Genomic DNA, 12,902 nt, shown 5'->3' with positions numbered 1-12,902 from the left:
AATAATACATTGTTTTGTTCCATAATGCTCAATTCTAGTGTCCAAGTAGCAGCATTTGCTATCACTTTCAGCTCACATGCCCAAAAAATTACTTCTGGTCCAGGATAACTTTGCATGAAAACTTCCAAAAGACATATTACAGTTCAAGGGGCTTGAATTCTCGAGCTCTTCCCGTAGATTTTGCGGTGACGTAGTGTCCCCATGAGTGACAGAACACTGAGCCAATCATGGCACAACTAGAGAATATTACCAACTCATACACGCCATATTTTCCTCTGGCTGCCCCACCACCACAGAAAGCACTGAGCTAGGCTGAAACACCTGCCTTCTGGAACTGCCTTACTCAAGAAACAAAAAAGAGACCATGTTTGTATGCAGCTTTGTTAACTTGATGTTGTAGTTTTTTTACAAACTGATATGTGACATGTATTAATGCCAAAATAACATGCAAAACAGGCTTTTTTTATATATATATTTTTTTTAAGTATATACAGTACCAGTCAAAAGTTTGGATTCAAACACAAACACACATCCAGGCGGTGTAAAGGCTATTTGACCAAGAAGGAGAGTGATGGAGTGCTGCATCAGATGACCTGTCCACCACAATCACCCAACCTCACCCCAATTGAGATGGTTTGGGATGAGTTGGACCGCAGAGTGAAGGAAAAGCAGCCAACAAGTGCTCAGCATATATGCAAACTCCTTCAAGCCAGTTGGAAAAGCATTCCAGGTGAAGCTGGTTGAGAGAATGCCAAGAGTGTGCAAAGCTGTCATCAAGGCAAAGGTCGGCTATTTGAAGAATCTCAAATATTAAATATATTTTAATTTGTTTAACACTTTTTTTGGTTACTAGATGATTCCATATGTGTTATTTCATATTTTTGATGTCTTGACTATTATTCTACAATGTAGAAAATAGCAAACATAAAGAAAAACCCTGGAATGAGTTGGTGTGTCCAAACTTTTGACTGGTACTGTGTGTGTGTGTGTGTGTATATATATATTTATATTTATAGTGTGTTATACTGTAGCATTGTATTGATTTATTAATCTTGATTGTTTTCTGCCCAAGGACTACAGATGAAAATTAGCTATCTAGCTAAATCTGGTGCAATGGAATGTTGTACACGATCCCTTACAAATAAACGTGATAATAATAATGCTTTGGTTTTAACAGTCACATTAGAGGTCAAAGATGACTATTTCGTAAATATTTCTAGTGCTACTGATAATCCTCTAGCTTTGACCTATTTCTCTTCCTAAAAAGCTACCCAGACCGAGGGTAAATTAATGACAATACAAAAATAAGAATTTTAAAGCCAAAGCTTTTTACAGTGCAGCAAGATAATCTTAGGTTAAAGTTCATCTCTAAAATCAATTCTGGATTGTCCTCAACATGAAATCATATTTTTTCCCTGGCAGATTACTTCAAAAATCACCAACTGCCACCAGTTTCTGATCAAATAAGTCTAAGTCCACAGCAAGGAGAGGAGTGTGCGACAGACTTCCATGATCATTTGTATGGTTAGAGAAGCAAAAGTAGTTGTAGGGTACTAAAGTATATAATGACAACATCATGTTCTGTCCCCATCTCCTCCAGCTGTTGGGAGCTCAGTACAGTGATGTGTTTAATTACACACTGTGGGATATCCCCTCTTTTCCCTCTATTCAACACAGGGTAGCTGTGTGGCCATGGGTGCGTCCCAAATACACCCTATTCCCTATATAGGGCACAACTGTTGACCAGAGCCCTCCAGGGCCCATAGGGCTCTGATCAAAAGTAGTGCACTGTATAGGGAAAAGGGTGCCATTTAGGACACAAGCTTTATCGGGCCACGGTCTGGCGGGTTTTATAAGCAGAAAGAGTTGAAGCTTTGGGAGCAGAGCTGTAGCATAGCCTTGGACAGGCCAGCAGCAGGTTGGACACGCTTCTGTCAATTCCGGAGAGCGAGAGACAACGGCTCGCCCAGGATTAACTGGGATAGAGAGAGGATTACGCTCTTCTCTCCTTTCTTTCCGGCTCACTACGTAGTAAAAGCACAGACCTGTTACCAGCAGATCCCCTGGGGATTCTCACTCTGCGGCAAAAATCGGTGAACTGTATTATACAGATGATAAATCCTCCTCTGGAACTAAATATTAAGGGTTGAGGAAGCGGGTCAAAGGGACTGCAAGAAAGGAGACCACAGAGGTAAGTAGTGCGCACGCAGGAATGTGTGTTAAGTCTTTTATAGTTGGCACAGAGCCCAGATACAGTAGACTCTCACTCTGACAGTTTCAGGATTTTCATTGTTTTCCCATCAAGGGGATCCACTGTTTTTAATCCAAGTATTACTACATATTAGAGTCAATTGACGCACCCATCCGTCAAGTAACATGATGAAAAATCCTCATACTTCGGTTTAAGATGTAACACGACATCACCAGTATTGTTTTTTATTTCTGTTGAATGGGTGACATTGACCCACACAGGTACATGGTAGCACGTAGAATACGGAATTAGAAGAGACAGTGCTTAAGTGTGCCATTGACCTTTGAACCCTGAGTTTATTTCACACTCAGGGCATTTAAATTACCCCTAGGGCTTTTAACGTGTGACAGTGGAGGCTGTTTTTACCTGGGAAGTTATTAACACCCCGTTGACGTCCATCATAGCAGAACTGATGACTATGTACTATACATGGAGTCTTTTTATTCAGGATAAATGATATGTTATTGTTATCTAAAATGTGTACGAAGATTAGATGTTATCATTCAGATTTTAGATGAACTACTAAACAAGATTATTAAAAAAATAATACAATTATTACATGTTTCTTTGTTCATTTCTTTCTTTCCTATGTCTGGGTTGGGGTGAATTTCCAGCAGTCAGTGCTGGGCGATCACCATGAGGCAGGCTGGGGAAGCCGAGAGGGTGATGTCGTCCCCTAGACCGAGTGACCATGGTCAGTAATAGGAAACAGCCTCTCTCTCAACCTCTAGCTGATGGCAATGCACTTCTCTCCTGTATGTTGTGATAATCCTATGGTTGTTCATCTTTACGATTTACGCTTTTGTTGCTGTTGTCCTCCAGGCCTAAGGCAGATCCTGTCTGACATGGTAGAGGAGGTGAAACATTCCATCAATAAGGAAATCAACGGGGCAAAGCTCCTAAACAGCCTCCTCAACGCCCCAAGGCTTAAGTCTCTGCTCCAAGTTAGTCTGGGAGTCTAGTTTGTGATATACTCTCATCTGGGGTTTAGGAACGCTGTATTTCACCATATCTCTACGTTCTCTCAGTCTCTGCTCCACCCAGTGAGTGGAGGGTGTCTCTGACTTGTGTTTGTCCATACTCTTGTCTTGTTCTGGGTGTAGGTTTAACCTTTTCTCTGTCTCTGCACCACCCAGGTGTATGAGTGTCTGCGGCAACACCAGAGAGAGCCAGCTGCTCCCTTCCTACCCTACACAACACAGCTCATCCAACAGGTAGGACCTTTCCCTCTACTGCTTTGCCTCCTTCCCTCTTTGGCTTGTCAGTGGTGTCAGTCCTGTCCTGTGTCCACTCTGCTGCTGTCTGTGTTCCAACCCGTCTTTCTGCTTCTTCTAGATTCTGGCTGACCTGAGAACAGTTCGGAACACTTCTGCTGAGGCCAGGGAGCTTTACAGTCTCCTCAGGGGACCACATTTCCAGGTGAGAGATCCTGAGGCAACAAGGGCTCCTATGATCCTAACCTTTGTATCTGTTGTTGCAGTAACTAAGGTCTTCTGGGTTGTGTGAGTTATTTATGTGTGTTGAGTCCGCCTGAATGAATGAATGTACTTAATAGTTGTGCTCTGTCCTAGGCTCTGACATCAGCCCATGATACGGTGGCCCAGAAGGACTATGCCCCTGTGCGGCCTCCTATCCCTGACAACCTCGCTGACGATGAGGAGGCCATGAGGATAGTCTGTCTGGTGAAGAACAAGCAGCAGCTGGTAAGTCGTGGATTGGATACAACTGAACGTTTTTATTGCAAGGTTACAGAACTGTTGTACTTTATGCACACCGCATGCAAAGCATCAACTCCTGAGGACCTGACAGAAGCTGTAAGAAAGGGCAGATGATGCTTTCATAACATGTCCTTCGTTTGATTGTTAAATTGTGTGACAGATCGACTTCAATCAGAGTAATAGTAGTAGAGATGGTTTTAATACTTCAACATTTCAGGATGGCTTATGATTAGTGTCACGATGGGTCAGTTTTGGACACCAAAATATACCATTTCCAGTCACTCAATTTGAACACAAAACATTTTCCTATAGTTATTGAGCTGTATATACTCGGAAGCTCCTACCCATCCACATCTGACATTGCGACCTCTTTTGGAACCCATTTGGAGCAAATCTAAATCCAATCCTGGTGGCAGACAGTTTTAGCAGTACCCTGTGTACCCAGATCCCTATTTCAGGGCTATAGAGGTATCTGTGGTCTCAGACAGAGGTAATCTTGTCTAGCCCTGTCTCTCCCCCTGAAAGAGGAGCTCGGGAGAGGGGATCCGCAGTCGCTGGGATACCCTGAGGAAGATGACCCGCCGAAGGCTGATCCACGGTGGGGCCAGGGCTGTGGAGGGCCCCTGGCACGGTGTGGGGGCTCTGGGGGACATAGTGCCCGGGGAGCGACCAGTCATGCCCAGCTCAAGGAGAGTCAGCTACCCACCAGCTGAATTACTATCTTCTGCGGGTCCACCACCTCTGGGCAAGCCCCTCGCTCTGCCACATTTTAAGCCAATGAGTAACTGCAGAACGTACCAGACTGATGAACTCTGGAAAGAAGGTCTTAATCGCTCTGCCCCCTCGGTCTGTAGCTCTGTCCTGATTGGTAAGAACTACAGTTGAAAAGACCCTGAAAACAATATGATGCAATACTGTATCTACTGCCATGAGTTGTACAGTGCTGTACACTGCAAATACATATCAGTTCAGTACATTGTAATACAACACAATGGAACTTCTACTCTAATTCAGGCTAATAGATGACCTTTTTCCAACCTCTCTCTCCTCCCTGCTTCTGGAGATAATGTGATCGAGGAGCTAGACAGCGACGAAGACAGAGAGTCAGCCAACACCCTGTCCCCTCTCCCACACCACGATCCACCCCTCCAGCCCCGGACTCTCACCGCTCCCTGCATGGCTGCATACCATCTCTCCATGGCTGACTACCACCATTCCCCTGGAACTCCTCCGCGGTTCCGGAGCTACAGCGTCAGTCCCCGGGTGTGCACGGCTCCTCCCAGCCCCATGCAGCATCAGCGGGTAGATGAGATGCCTCTCAACCCCCCTGTGGAGCTGGCTAAGCAGAAGAGCCTGGATGAGTTGAGGTCCACGGTGCAGCAGGCTGCCAGCTCTGTGGAGCGCAGCACCAATGATGTCCGGCTGCTGGGGCAGAAGATGGCCGCCGCCACAGAGCGCATGTCTGAGAGTGTCCAGGAGAATGCCCAGGCCCTGACGCTGCTGGCCCAGGTGGTGAGCAGACTGCAGACACTCATCGTTGCCAGCAGGGCGGGAGCAGATACACCGGAACCACACAGAGGAACCAGCAGCAGTAGCCTGCCAGTCAACATATCAGCCAGGGTACAAGAACACACAGCCAGCAGCATGAAGACTCAGACATCCCTTTCACACCAGTCCAGAGTATGCTCCCTGTACACCTCTTCCTCCTCCTCCAGCTCCTTCACTGGCTCTATGGATAGCATATCCACATCCCAGGGGAAGATCTCTCAGCCTCGGTCCCCAGCCTGTAATGGGTCACCCAAAGCAGGGTTGAAGACCAGGGTTCCGCCTATGTCTCCCAAAAAGCATGTTGGTGCTTCCCCCACATCTCAAAAGAAGCATGTGGAACCCCAGCCCCAGCAACCCCACCTCTACAACAGCCTCTCAACACCTTCACCACCTGCCCCACCCGCCCCCAACCACAACAAGACTGGCTGCTGCTCCAGCTCCAGCCAGGGGAAGAAGAAGAAGAAGAAGAAGAAGAGGAAGTGAACCAGCCAGGAGGACAGTGGTGCTCTGGTATCTTCAGGAGATCTTATATTCCTCTGCTTCAGGGAATGGTCCTCTCCTCAAGATTCCCTCAGAGATCTCGGCTTCAAAAGGCATTTAACCTTTCTTCTGTTATCTTCATCACCATCATGTCATTCATCCCGCAATTGTTATGTGTTGGCTATGTTCATTGTTGCATTTCCATCCTCAAGCCGTCCGCCTGTGTTTCATGCTACTCTGTTTCCCGAATGTCATCTGTTATTTTCACATTATTTCATTTTGTAATTGTAAATAAAGCATGTCCATTATTCCTTGATGACTCATGATGTTTTCATCTCATATCACATGACACCCTCCATAACCTGTAATTGGCCAAATGTGTCATTGTTGCTGTTCCACCCCAGCGATAATTCTCTGTTTGCAGTGAGCTTCAAAAGTATTTGGACAGTGACACAATGTTTGTTGTTTTGACTTTGTACTCCAGCACTTTGGATTTGAAATGATACAATGAGGTTGAAGTGCAGACTGTCAGCTTTAATTTGAGGTTATTTTCATCCATATCGGGTGAATCGTTTAGAAATTCCAGCAGTTTTTGCACATTCACTTTTGTGTATTAAAGTAGTAAAAAGTTAAGTATTTGGTCCCAAATTCATAGCACGCAATGACTACATCAAGCTTGTGAGTCTAAAGATTTGTTGGATGCATTTCCTGTTTATAATGTTTGTGTTTCATATTATTTTGTGTCCAATAGAAGAATGGTAAATAATGTATTGTGTCATTTTGGAGTCACTATTATTGTAAATAAGAATATAATGTTTTTAAACACTTGTACATTAATGTGGATGCTACCATGATTAACGATAATCCTGAATGAATCATGAATAATGATGAGTGAGAAAGTTAGATGCACAACTAATGGTATTTGTGCATCTGCAAATTTAAGCTGACAGTCTGCACTTTAACCTCATAATCATTGCATCATTTAAAAACCAAATTGCTGGAGTACAGAGCCAAAGCAACTAAACATTTGCCAAAGTTCCAATACTTTTGGAGCTCACTCTATGTGTGAGAGCTACAGGAAAAGGTTTTAACCCTGGATTTATGTCCCCTCTCTGTCTGTCTCTCTCTTAGGGAGCCACGATAAAGCGAAATGGGATAACAGGTAGAGATCTTTGTGGTACGGATGATCCATGGAGGACTGGCGGACGGTGGCGGTGAGACCACCTCTCTCTCTCTCTCTCTCTCTCACTCTGCCTTTAATCTGTTTCTTCTTTCTCATTTGTGCCCCCCCCCTCTCCCTCTAGGTCTGCTGCATGCAGGGGACAGGATCACAGAGGTGAATGGCTACTCTGTAGATGGCCTGGAGCCTGAGCAGGTCATTGAGACACTGATGAGTAGCAGAACTGTCATGTTTTGTCATTGATTGTCATGTCTTGTCCCTGTGCTTCCCCTTCTATTCGTTTCCCCCTGCTGGTCTTATTAGGTTCTTTCCCTCTTTCTATCCCTCTCTCTCCCCCTCCCTCTCTCCCTCTCTCTCTCTCTCTCTCTCTCTCTCTCTCTCTCTCGTTCCGTTCCTGCTCCCAGCTGTTCCTCATTCTCCTAACTACCTCATTTACTCTTTCACACCTGTTCCCTATTTTGCCCTCTGATTAAGTCCCTATTTCTCTCTCTGTTTTCGCTTCTGTCCTTGTCGGATCCTTGTTTGCTGTTCTGTGTCCTCGTTCTGTCCTGTCGTGTTTTTGCCTTCTTCAGATGCTGCGTGTGAGCAGGTGTCTAGATCAGCTACGGCCTGCACCTTCCCGAAGCGACCCGCAGTCTGTGGTCGCATCTCCAGTTGTTCCCCTCTACTGACTAGAGGGTTTCAGTTTTCCTGTTTTGACTTGGAATAAACTCTGTTTCTGTAAAGTCGCTTTTGGGTCCTCATTCACCTGCATAACAAGAACACTGCCTGGCTGCCCAAACATGCACACATTTCACACAGTCAACACAGATAGTGTCTGTAGTACGTCTTTATCCACCAGTGATGTACATCGTTTGTTTATCTTTCTTCGGACCCACAGGCCCGGTCTCAAGGCACTCTCGTGTTCAACGTGGTTCCCATCACAGATAAACCAGTCAGCAACTAGACGATAGTGAGTAATGGCATGTTTACCGACCTACCCTTCCCTGGTAACAGTATCAGACAAATCATGTAAGCTGATTGAACCATAATGGCACTAAAACCAAAGTCTTTCTCTTGACAATAGGAGGTTACTATTACCAAGAAAACCTATGGCTCAGTTCCTGTCTTCAGTGTTGTAGTAAAGATATTTTCATTGCATTGTCCTTGTGTCTTGTTATCTGTTGTATTGTGTCTCCTGGTGTCCCAGCTGTATGTGCTTGTCATGGCAGACTACAGTCCCCAGCAGGACCCGGCCATCCCCTGCGCCGAGGCAGGTATGGACTTCAGGAAGGGAGACCTGATGGAGATCGTGGACCAGTCAGACACCCTCTGGTGGCATGCCAAGAAACTACCCAGCACCTCGGCCTGTGCTGGACTTATCCCCTCCACCAACCTGCTCAGGAGGAAACAGAAAGAGTTCTGGTGGTCTCAGCCCTACCAGCCTGCATCAAACTCTGTGAGTAGAGTTCCCTACTCATCTTTACATCTGGCTTTTCAGCTCTTGTAGACCAAATTATAAGCAGCTGGTAACAATTATTACTGTATATCCATAACAGTAATACACATGCCAATAATCTTATTCCTCTTGCTTACCTGAATTGAGCACTGTGAATGAAGGTAAGAACTATGATCATTTTTTATGGTGCCAGTTCTCAATTTGAGGCAGTTATTGTTACACTACATGACCAAAAGTACAGTATGTGTACACCTGCTTGTCGAACATCTCATTCCAAAATCATGGACATTATATGGAGTTGGTCTCCCCTTTGCTGCTATAACATCCTCCACTCTTCTGGGAAGGCTTTACACTAGATGTTGGAACATTACTGCGGGGACTTGCTTCCATTCAGCCACAAGAGCATTAGTGAGGTCGGGCACTGATGTTGGGCTCGCAGTCGGCGTTCCAATTCATCCCAAAGGTGTTCAATAGGATTGAGGTCAGGTCTTTGTGCAGGCCAGTCAAGTTCTTCCACACCAATCTTGAACAACCATTTCTGTATGGACCTGACTTTCTGCAAGGGGGTATTGTCATGCTGAAACAGGAAAGGGCCTTCTCCAAACTGTTGTCACAAAGTTGGAAGCACAGAACCATCTAGAATGTCATTGTATGTTGTAGTGTTAAGATTTCCCTTCACTGGAACTAAGGGGCATAGCCAGAACAATGAAAAACAGCCCCAGACCAATATTCCTTATCCACTAGTTGACACTATGCATTGGAGCAGGTAGCGTTCTCCTGGCATCTGCCAAACCCAGATTTGTCTGTCAGAGTCCAATAGCGGCGAGCTTTACAGCTGACGCGCTGCATTGCGCATGGTGATCTTAGGCTTGTGTGCAGCTACTCAGCCTTGGAAAGAAATTTCCACAAGCTCCCGACGAACAATTCTTCTGCTGACTTTTCTTGCAGAGGCAGTTTGGAACTTGGTAGTGTGTGTTGCAACAGAGGACAGGCGATTTTTATGAGCTGCGCTCTTCAGCACTAGGGGATCCCGTTCTATGAGCTTGTGTGGTCTAACCCTTTGCGGCACGTTGTTGCACCTAGACGTTTCCACTTCACAGTAACAGCACTTACAGTTGACTGGGGCAGCTCTAGCAGGGCAGAAATGTGATGAACTGACTTGTTGGAAAGGTGGCATCCTATGAAGGTGCCACGTTGAAAGTAACGGAGCTCTTCAGTAAGGCCATTCTACTGCTAATGTATGTCTATGGAGATTGCATGGCTGTGTGCTCCATTTTATATATCTGTCAGCAACAGGTGTGGCTGAAATAGACGAATCCACTCATTTGAAAGGGTGTCCACGTACTTGTGTATATCTAGTGCATTTCATTATTGACTTTGCACTGACCGGTCATACTTGGCTCTTTTCAGATAAAGACCTGATGGCCATTGATGAAAAGTGTGATAAAGCTGGTAAGATTTCCCGAATTTCCTCTACAATGGATTTTTTTGTATGTTTTTCTTCTATTTTCTAAGAGATGAGGAAGATTTTGAATCTTTTAGGTAAGTCTTTGTTGAAGTTATTCATGTAGCCTGTGGTATACAAAATACAGTATCACTCAACTATAACACTGTTTACTTTTTCTCAATCATTTCTGAATTACAATTTGGAATGTGAGAGGAGCTAAGAGAAGGTGAACATAACTTGCTCTCCTTTGATCTCAATTAGAATCAACTCCAACACCATGTCTAGTGACATACACATTCATCCCATTATCATGCTCCCCCCCTCCCTTTTCCACCCGCTCCTAGAGGAGGGTGAGTTCAGCACTAACATCGAGGGGATCTATCTAACTGGGTTTAGACGTAGCCTGCGTCTGTGCCGGCGCCAGCCCCTAAGCACAGGTTCCAGTCAGCAGTCCTGCTACACCCGCTGCTCCGGCAGCTGCTACAGTGCCCTCAACAACCCATACGAAGAGGTGGTACGATACCAGTGCAACCCGCAGGACAAGCACCGCCTGGTCACCCTGGTGGGTAATTCCCCAGTCTGGCACTAACCAGCTACACAAATAGATTGGCACAAGATTCAAATATGTATTGACTGCCATGAGTACATGCTAACGCGTAAATGGTTCTGTGGCCAATAATGCAGTATGATTCATGTTGTGTCACTGTTTTTGTACATGGGCAGTGTGCCTCTACTTGTATTGGCGCAGAATATGTGTGACGACATGACAGAGACCTCACAAGTGTGTTCTTCTCTCTCAGGTCCCTCTGGCATTGGAGTGAGCGAACTTCGCAGGCGGTTAATCGAAATCAATCCAGTGACCTTTCAAGGGGCCGTGCCTCGTAAGCAAACCACCTAACCTCTGTGAACCTGCCAGTCTATTTGACTTTCTTCCATTGTTGACATGGATACAATCAATGTCTTGTTTGATGTCGTCCTATGATGTCTTGATATGATGATATGACGTCTTGTCTTCCTATGATGTCATCTGAAATATTTGTCCTTCCTGCTCCAGACACAACACGAGCCGCTAAGAGCCATGGGGAGTCTGATAAAGAGTATCACTTCATCAACAGAGAACTGTTTGAGAACATGGTTTACAACAACAAGTAGGCACTCACTGAATAACAGCTTATCACTTTCCTCTCACAAACACATGAATGGGGACAAAGAGGATTAAGTAAGTTAATAACATTGATGTGGACCACCTGATATTAAGCCAGGGGTTTGTGTTGCATTTGTTTTAAACCATGTTTCTGGAAAATGGGGAGTACAAAGGTAATTTCTACAGCACAAGCTTTGACGCTGTGAAGGATGTGTTGAACAGTGGAAGAATCTGTGTCATCGAAATCGAGCCTCATGTGAGTCCTGCTGGGGTTCTTTCCCAGTGGGGCTTCATCATTGACTTGGCCCTATTGTGGGGTTAGCTCTGTGTTGACCTCAGTTGCATCTTGGCCAGGTCTTCAATTGACCCGTGTATGATGACTGTCCCGTTTTAGGCCATTCAGTCAGTGAGGACACATGAGCTCAAGGCCTACATCATCTATGTGAAGCCGCCCACCGCAGAACAAATGAAGGAGACCAGAAAGGACACTCAGATCGCCACAAATGACTACGTCAACATCCCTTTCAAAGTAAGCCCTCTTATGGTTTTATTATCATTTCTCCTTTTTTTTATTGACCAGGAAGTCGCTCACGGTTTGAACCTCTTTTTTTTCCAAAGATACCTGGTAATAATATGCCATCCCCATGGTGATCAAATGCTTGAAATACTGACCATCATGCCATAGTTAAGATAGTGACCAACTGTCATGTTATTCTGTTCCCAACAGGAGGAAGACTTCCAGGAGATTGAGGAGACAGCCAGAAAGATGGAGTTTCACTACCGCTAGTTCTTCGGAAAAAAATGTGATGGGGAACGACAGGCTGCAAGACTCCTGTGTTCAGCTACTGAGGGCTGTGAGGAGGGCTCAGGACGAGACACAGTGGGTTCCTGCCAACTAGATACGACCCACAGAGGAGTTCTGATGAGAAATGAGGAGAAGAGGGGAGAGAACATAAAAGGATCACAAACAGGGCATCGTAAAAGAGGGAATGGAGAACAACATGGATGAGGAGTGGCTGTCACCTTTGGCTGCTACTTCTGAAGATGCCCTCTGCTCTTCAGTGGAATTTGTTTCAGATTGGATTTCTTGTTTTGTTTAGTGTGAGTTTGAGAGACTCATACAGATACTGTCCTTGTGTCTGCTTGAATCTGTTGTTGACTAATTTGCCTATTCAAGGCTATGATGGCGCTGGATTAAACCAAAAATCATGTGTCTGTTTTTCTCTGAAATTGTGTGCATAGTTGGAGATAATGTATTGATGTGCTACATAGGTACGCTATGAGAGGTTGTAGGTTAACTTCTCATCTTTCGTTTACAATCAGAGCAAATCATTGTCTGTATTTTCTTAATTTCTGTATTTTCTTAATGTTTTTATTTGATTTAATAAAATGAATGTTAATGCCAAAGAACGTATATTCAAGTGCTCTAGATTGGTACGATGTTTCAGTAGGAAGGTGAGCAAGTTAGTGGAGTTGTGTGCTCACCATTTAACACAATGTTTTCATAGTACTGAAGGATACCTTCAGCACAGGCTGTAATCCCAGGCTATTATTATACATAATATTTGTTTGTGTAACATAATTGGATATGGAATAATGATAAATATGTGATGTATACTGTTACCAATTTTTAAAAATACAATTTTATGTGTGAACGCGTGTTTTTTAACATGTGTTTGTGTGACTTTTTGTGTCA

The 12,902-nt window shown here is 44.7% G+C and overlaps 2 protein-coding genes across 6 annotated transcripts; both read left to right on the top strand.

Moving 5' to 3' along the window:
• The first annotated feature begins 1,834 nt into the window (after positions 1-1,834).
• LOC124010970 lies at positions 1,835-7,159 on the top strand. 4 transcript variants are annotated; one of them, XM_046323818.1, is made up of 9 exons: positions 1,842-2,191; positions 2,869-2,945; positions 3,074-3,195; positions 3,388-3,465; positions 3,587-3,670; positions 3,823-3,954; positions 4,495-4,837; positions 5,033-6,110; positions 7,129-7,159. In XM_046323818.1, the coding sequence occupies exons 2-8, from the start codon at positions 2,888-2,890 to the stop codon at positions 5,998-6,000; spliced, it is 1,785 nt and encodes a 594-aa protein (XP_046179774.1). In that variant the 5' UTR covers positions 1,842-2,191; positions 2,869-2,887; the 3' UTR covers positions 6,001-6,110; positions 7,129-7,159. The 4 variants fall into 4 exon arrangements, with proteins under 4 accessions (XP_046179776.1, XP_046179775.1, XP_046179774.1 ...); XM_046323817.1 differs by having other exon boundaries at positions 1,843-2,191; positions 2,866-2,945; XM_046323820.1 differs by lacking the exon at positions 3,074-3,195 and having other exon boundaries at positions 1,835-2,191; positions 2,869-3,006.
• A 653-nt stretch (positions 7,160-7,812) lies between these two features.
• On the top strand, positions 7,813-12,875 carry LOC124010972 (MAGUK p55 subfamily member 4-like). Of its 2 annotated transcripts, XM_046323826.1 has the most exons (9): positions 7,813-8,615; positions 8,763-8,776; positions 10,026-10,067; positions 10,274-10,288; positions 10,407-10,624; positions 10,863-10,943; positions 11,117-11,210; positions 11,601-11,735; positions 11,934-12,875. In XM_046323826.1, exons 1-6 carry the CDS (start codon positions 8,497-8,499, stop codon positions 10,881-10,883), a joined length of 429 nt encoding a protein of 142 aa, XP_046179782.1. In that variant the 5' UTR covers positions 7,813-8,496; the 3' UTR covers positions 10,884-10,943; positions 11,117-11,210; positions 11,601-11,735; positions 11,934-12,875. The 2 variants fall into 2 exon arrangements, with proteins under 2 accessions (XP_046179782.1, XP_046179783.1); XM_046323827.1 differs by lacking the exon at positions 10,274-10,288.
• Positions 12,876-12,902: the final 27 nt, after the last annotated feature.

The sequence above is a fragment of the Oncorhynchus gorbuscha genome, linkage group LG23 (assembly GCF_021184085.1).
Source record: "Oncorhynchus gorbuscha isolate QuinsamMale2020 ecotype Even-year linkage group LG23, OgorEven_v1.0, whole genome shotgun sequence".
Taxonomy (NCBI): Eukaryota; Metazoa; Chordata; class Actinopteri; order Salmoniformes; family Salmonidae; genus Oncorhynchus; species Oncorhynchus gorbuscha.
The sequence above is the reverse complement of the archived record's forward strand: the minus strand, read 5'-3'. Positions and strand labels throughout refer to the sequence as shown.

What these genes read in the sequence shown, in the direction of transcription:
- LOC124010970 (XM_046323818.1), top strand. Translation starts at nt 2,888, where the DNA reads ATGAGGCAGGCTGGGGAAGCCGAGAGGGTGATGTCGTCCCCTAGACCG. An exon ending in TCAGGGGACCACATTTCCAG is followed by an intron (nt 3,671 to 3,822) that starts GTGAGAGATCCT and finishes GCTCTGTCCTAG; the next exon opens with GCTCTGACATCAGCCCATGA. An exon ending in TGAAGAACAAGCAGCAGCTG is followed by an intron (nt 3,955 to 4,494) that starts GTAAGTCGTGGA and finishes TCCCCCTGAAAG; the next exon opens with AGGAGCTCGGGAGAGGGGAT.
- LOC124010972 (XM_046323826.1), top strand. Translation starts at nt 8,497, where the DNA reads ATGCCAAGAAACTACCCAGCACCTCGGCCTGTGCTGGACTTATCCCCT. An exon ending in AGCACCGCCTGGTCACCCTG is followed by an intron (nt 10,625 to 10,862) that starts GTGGGTAATTCC and finishes CTTCTCTCTCAG; the next exon opens with GTCCCTCTGGCATTGGAGTG.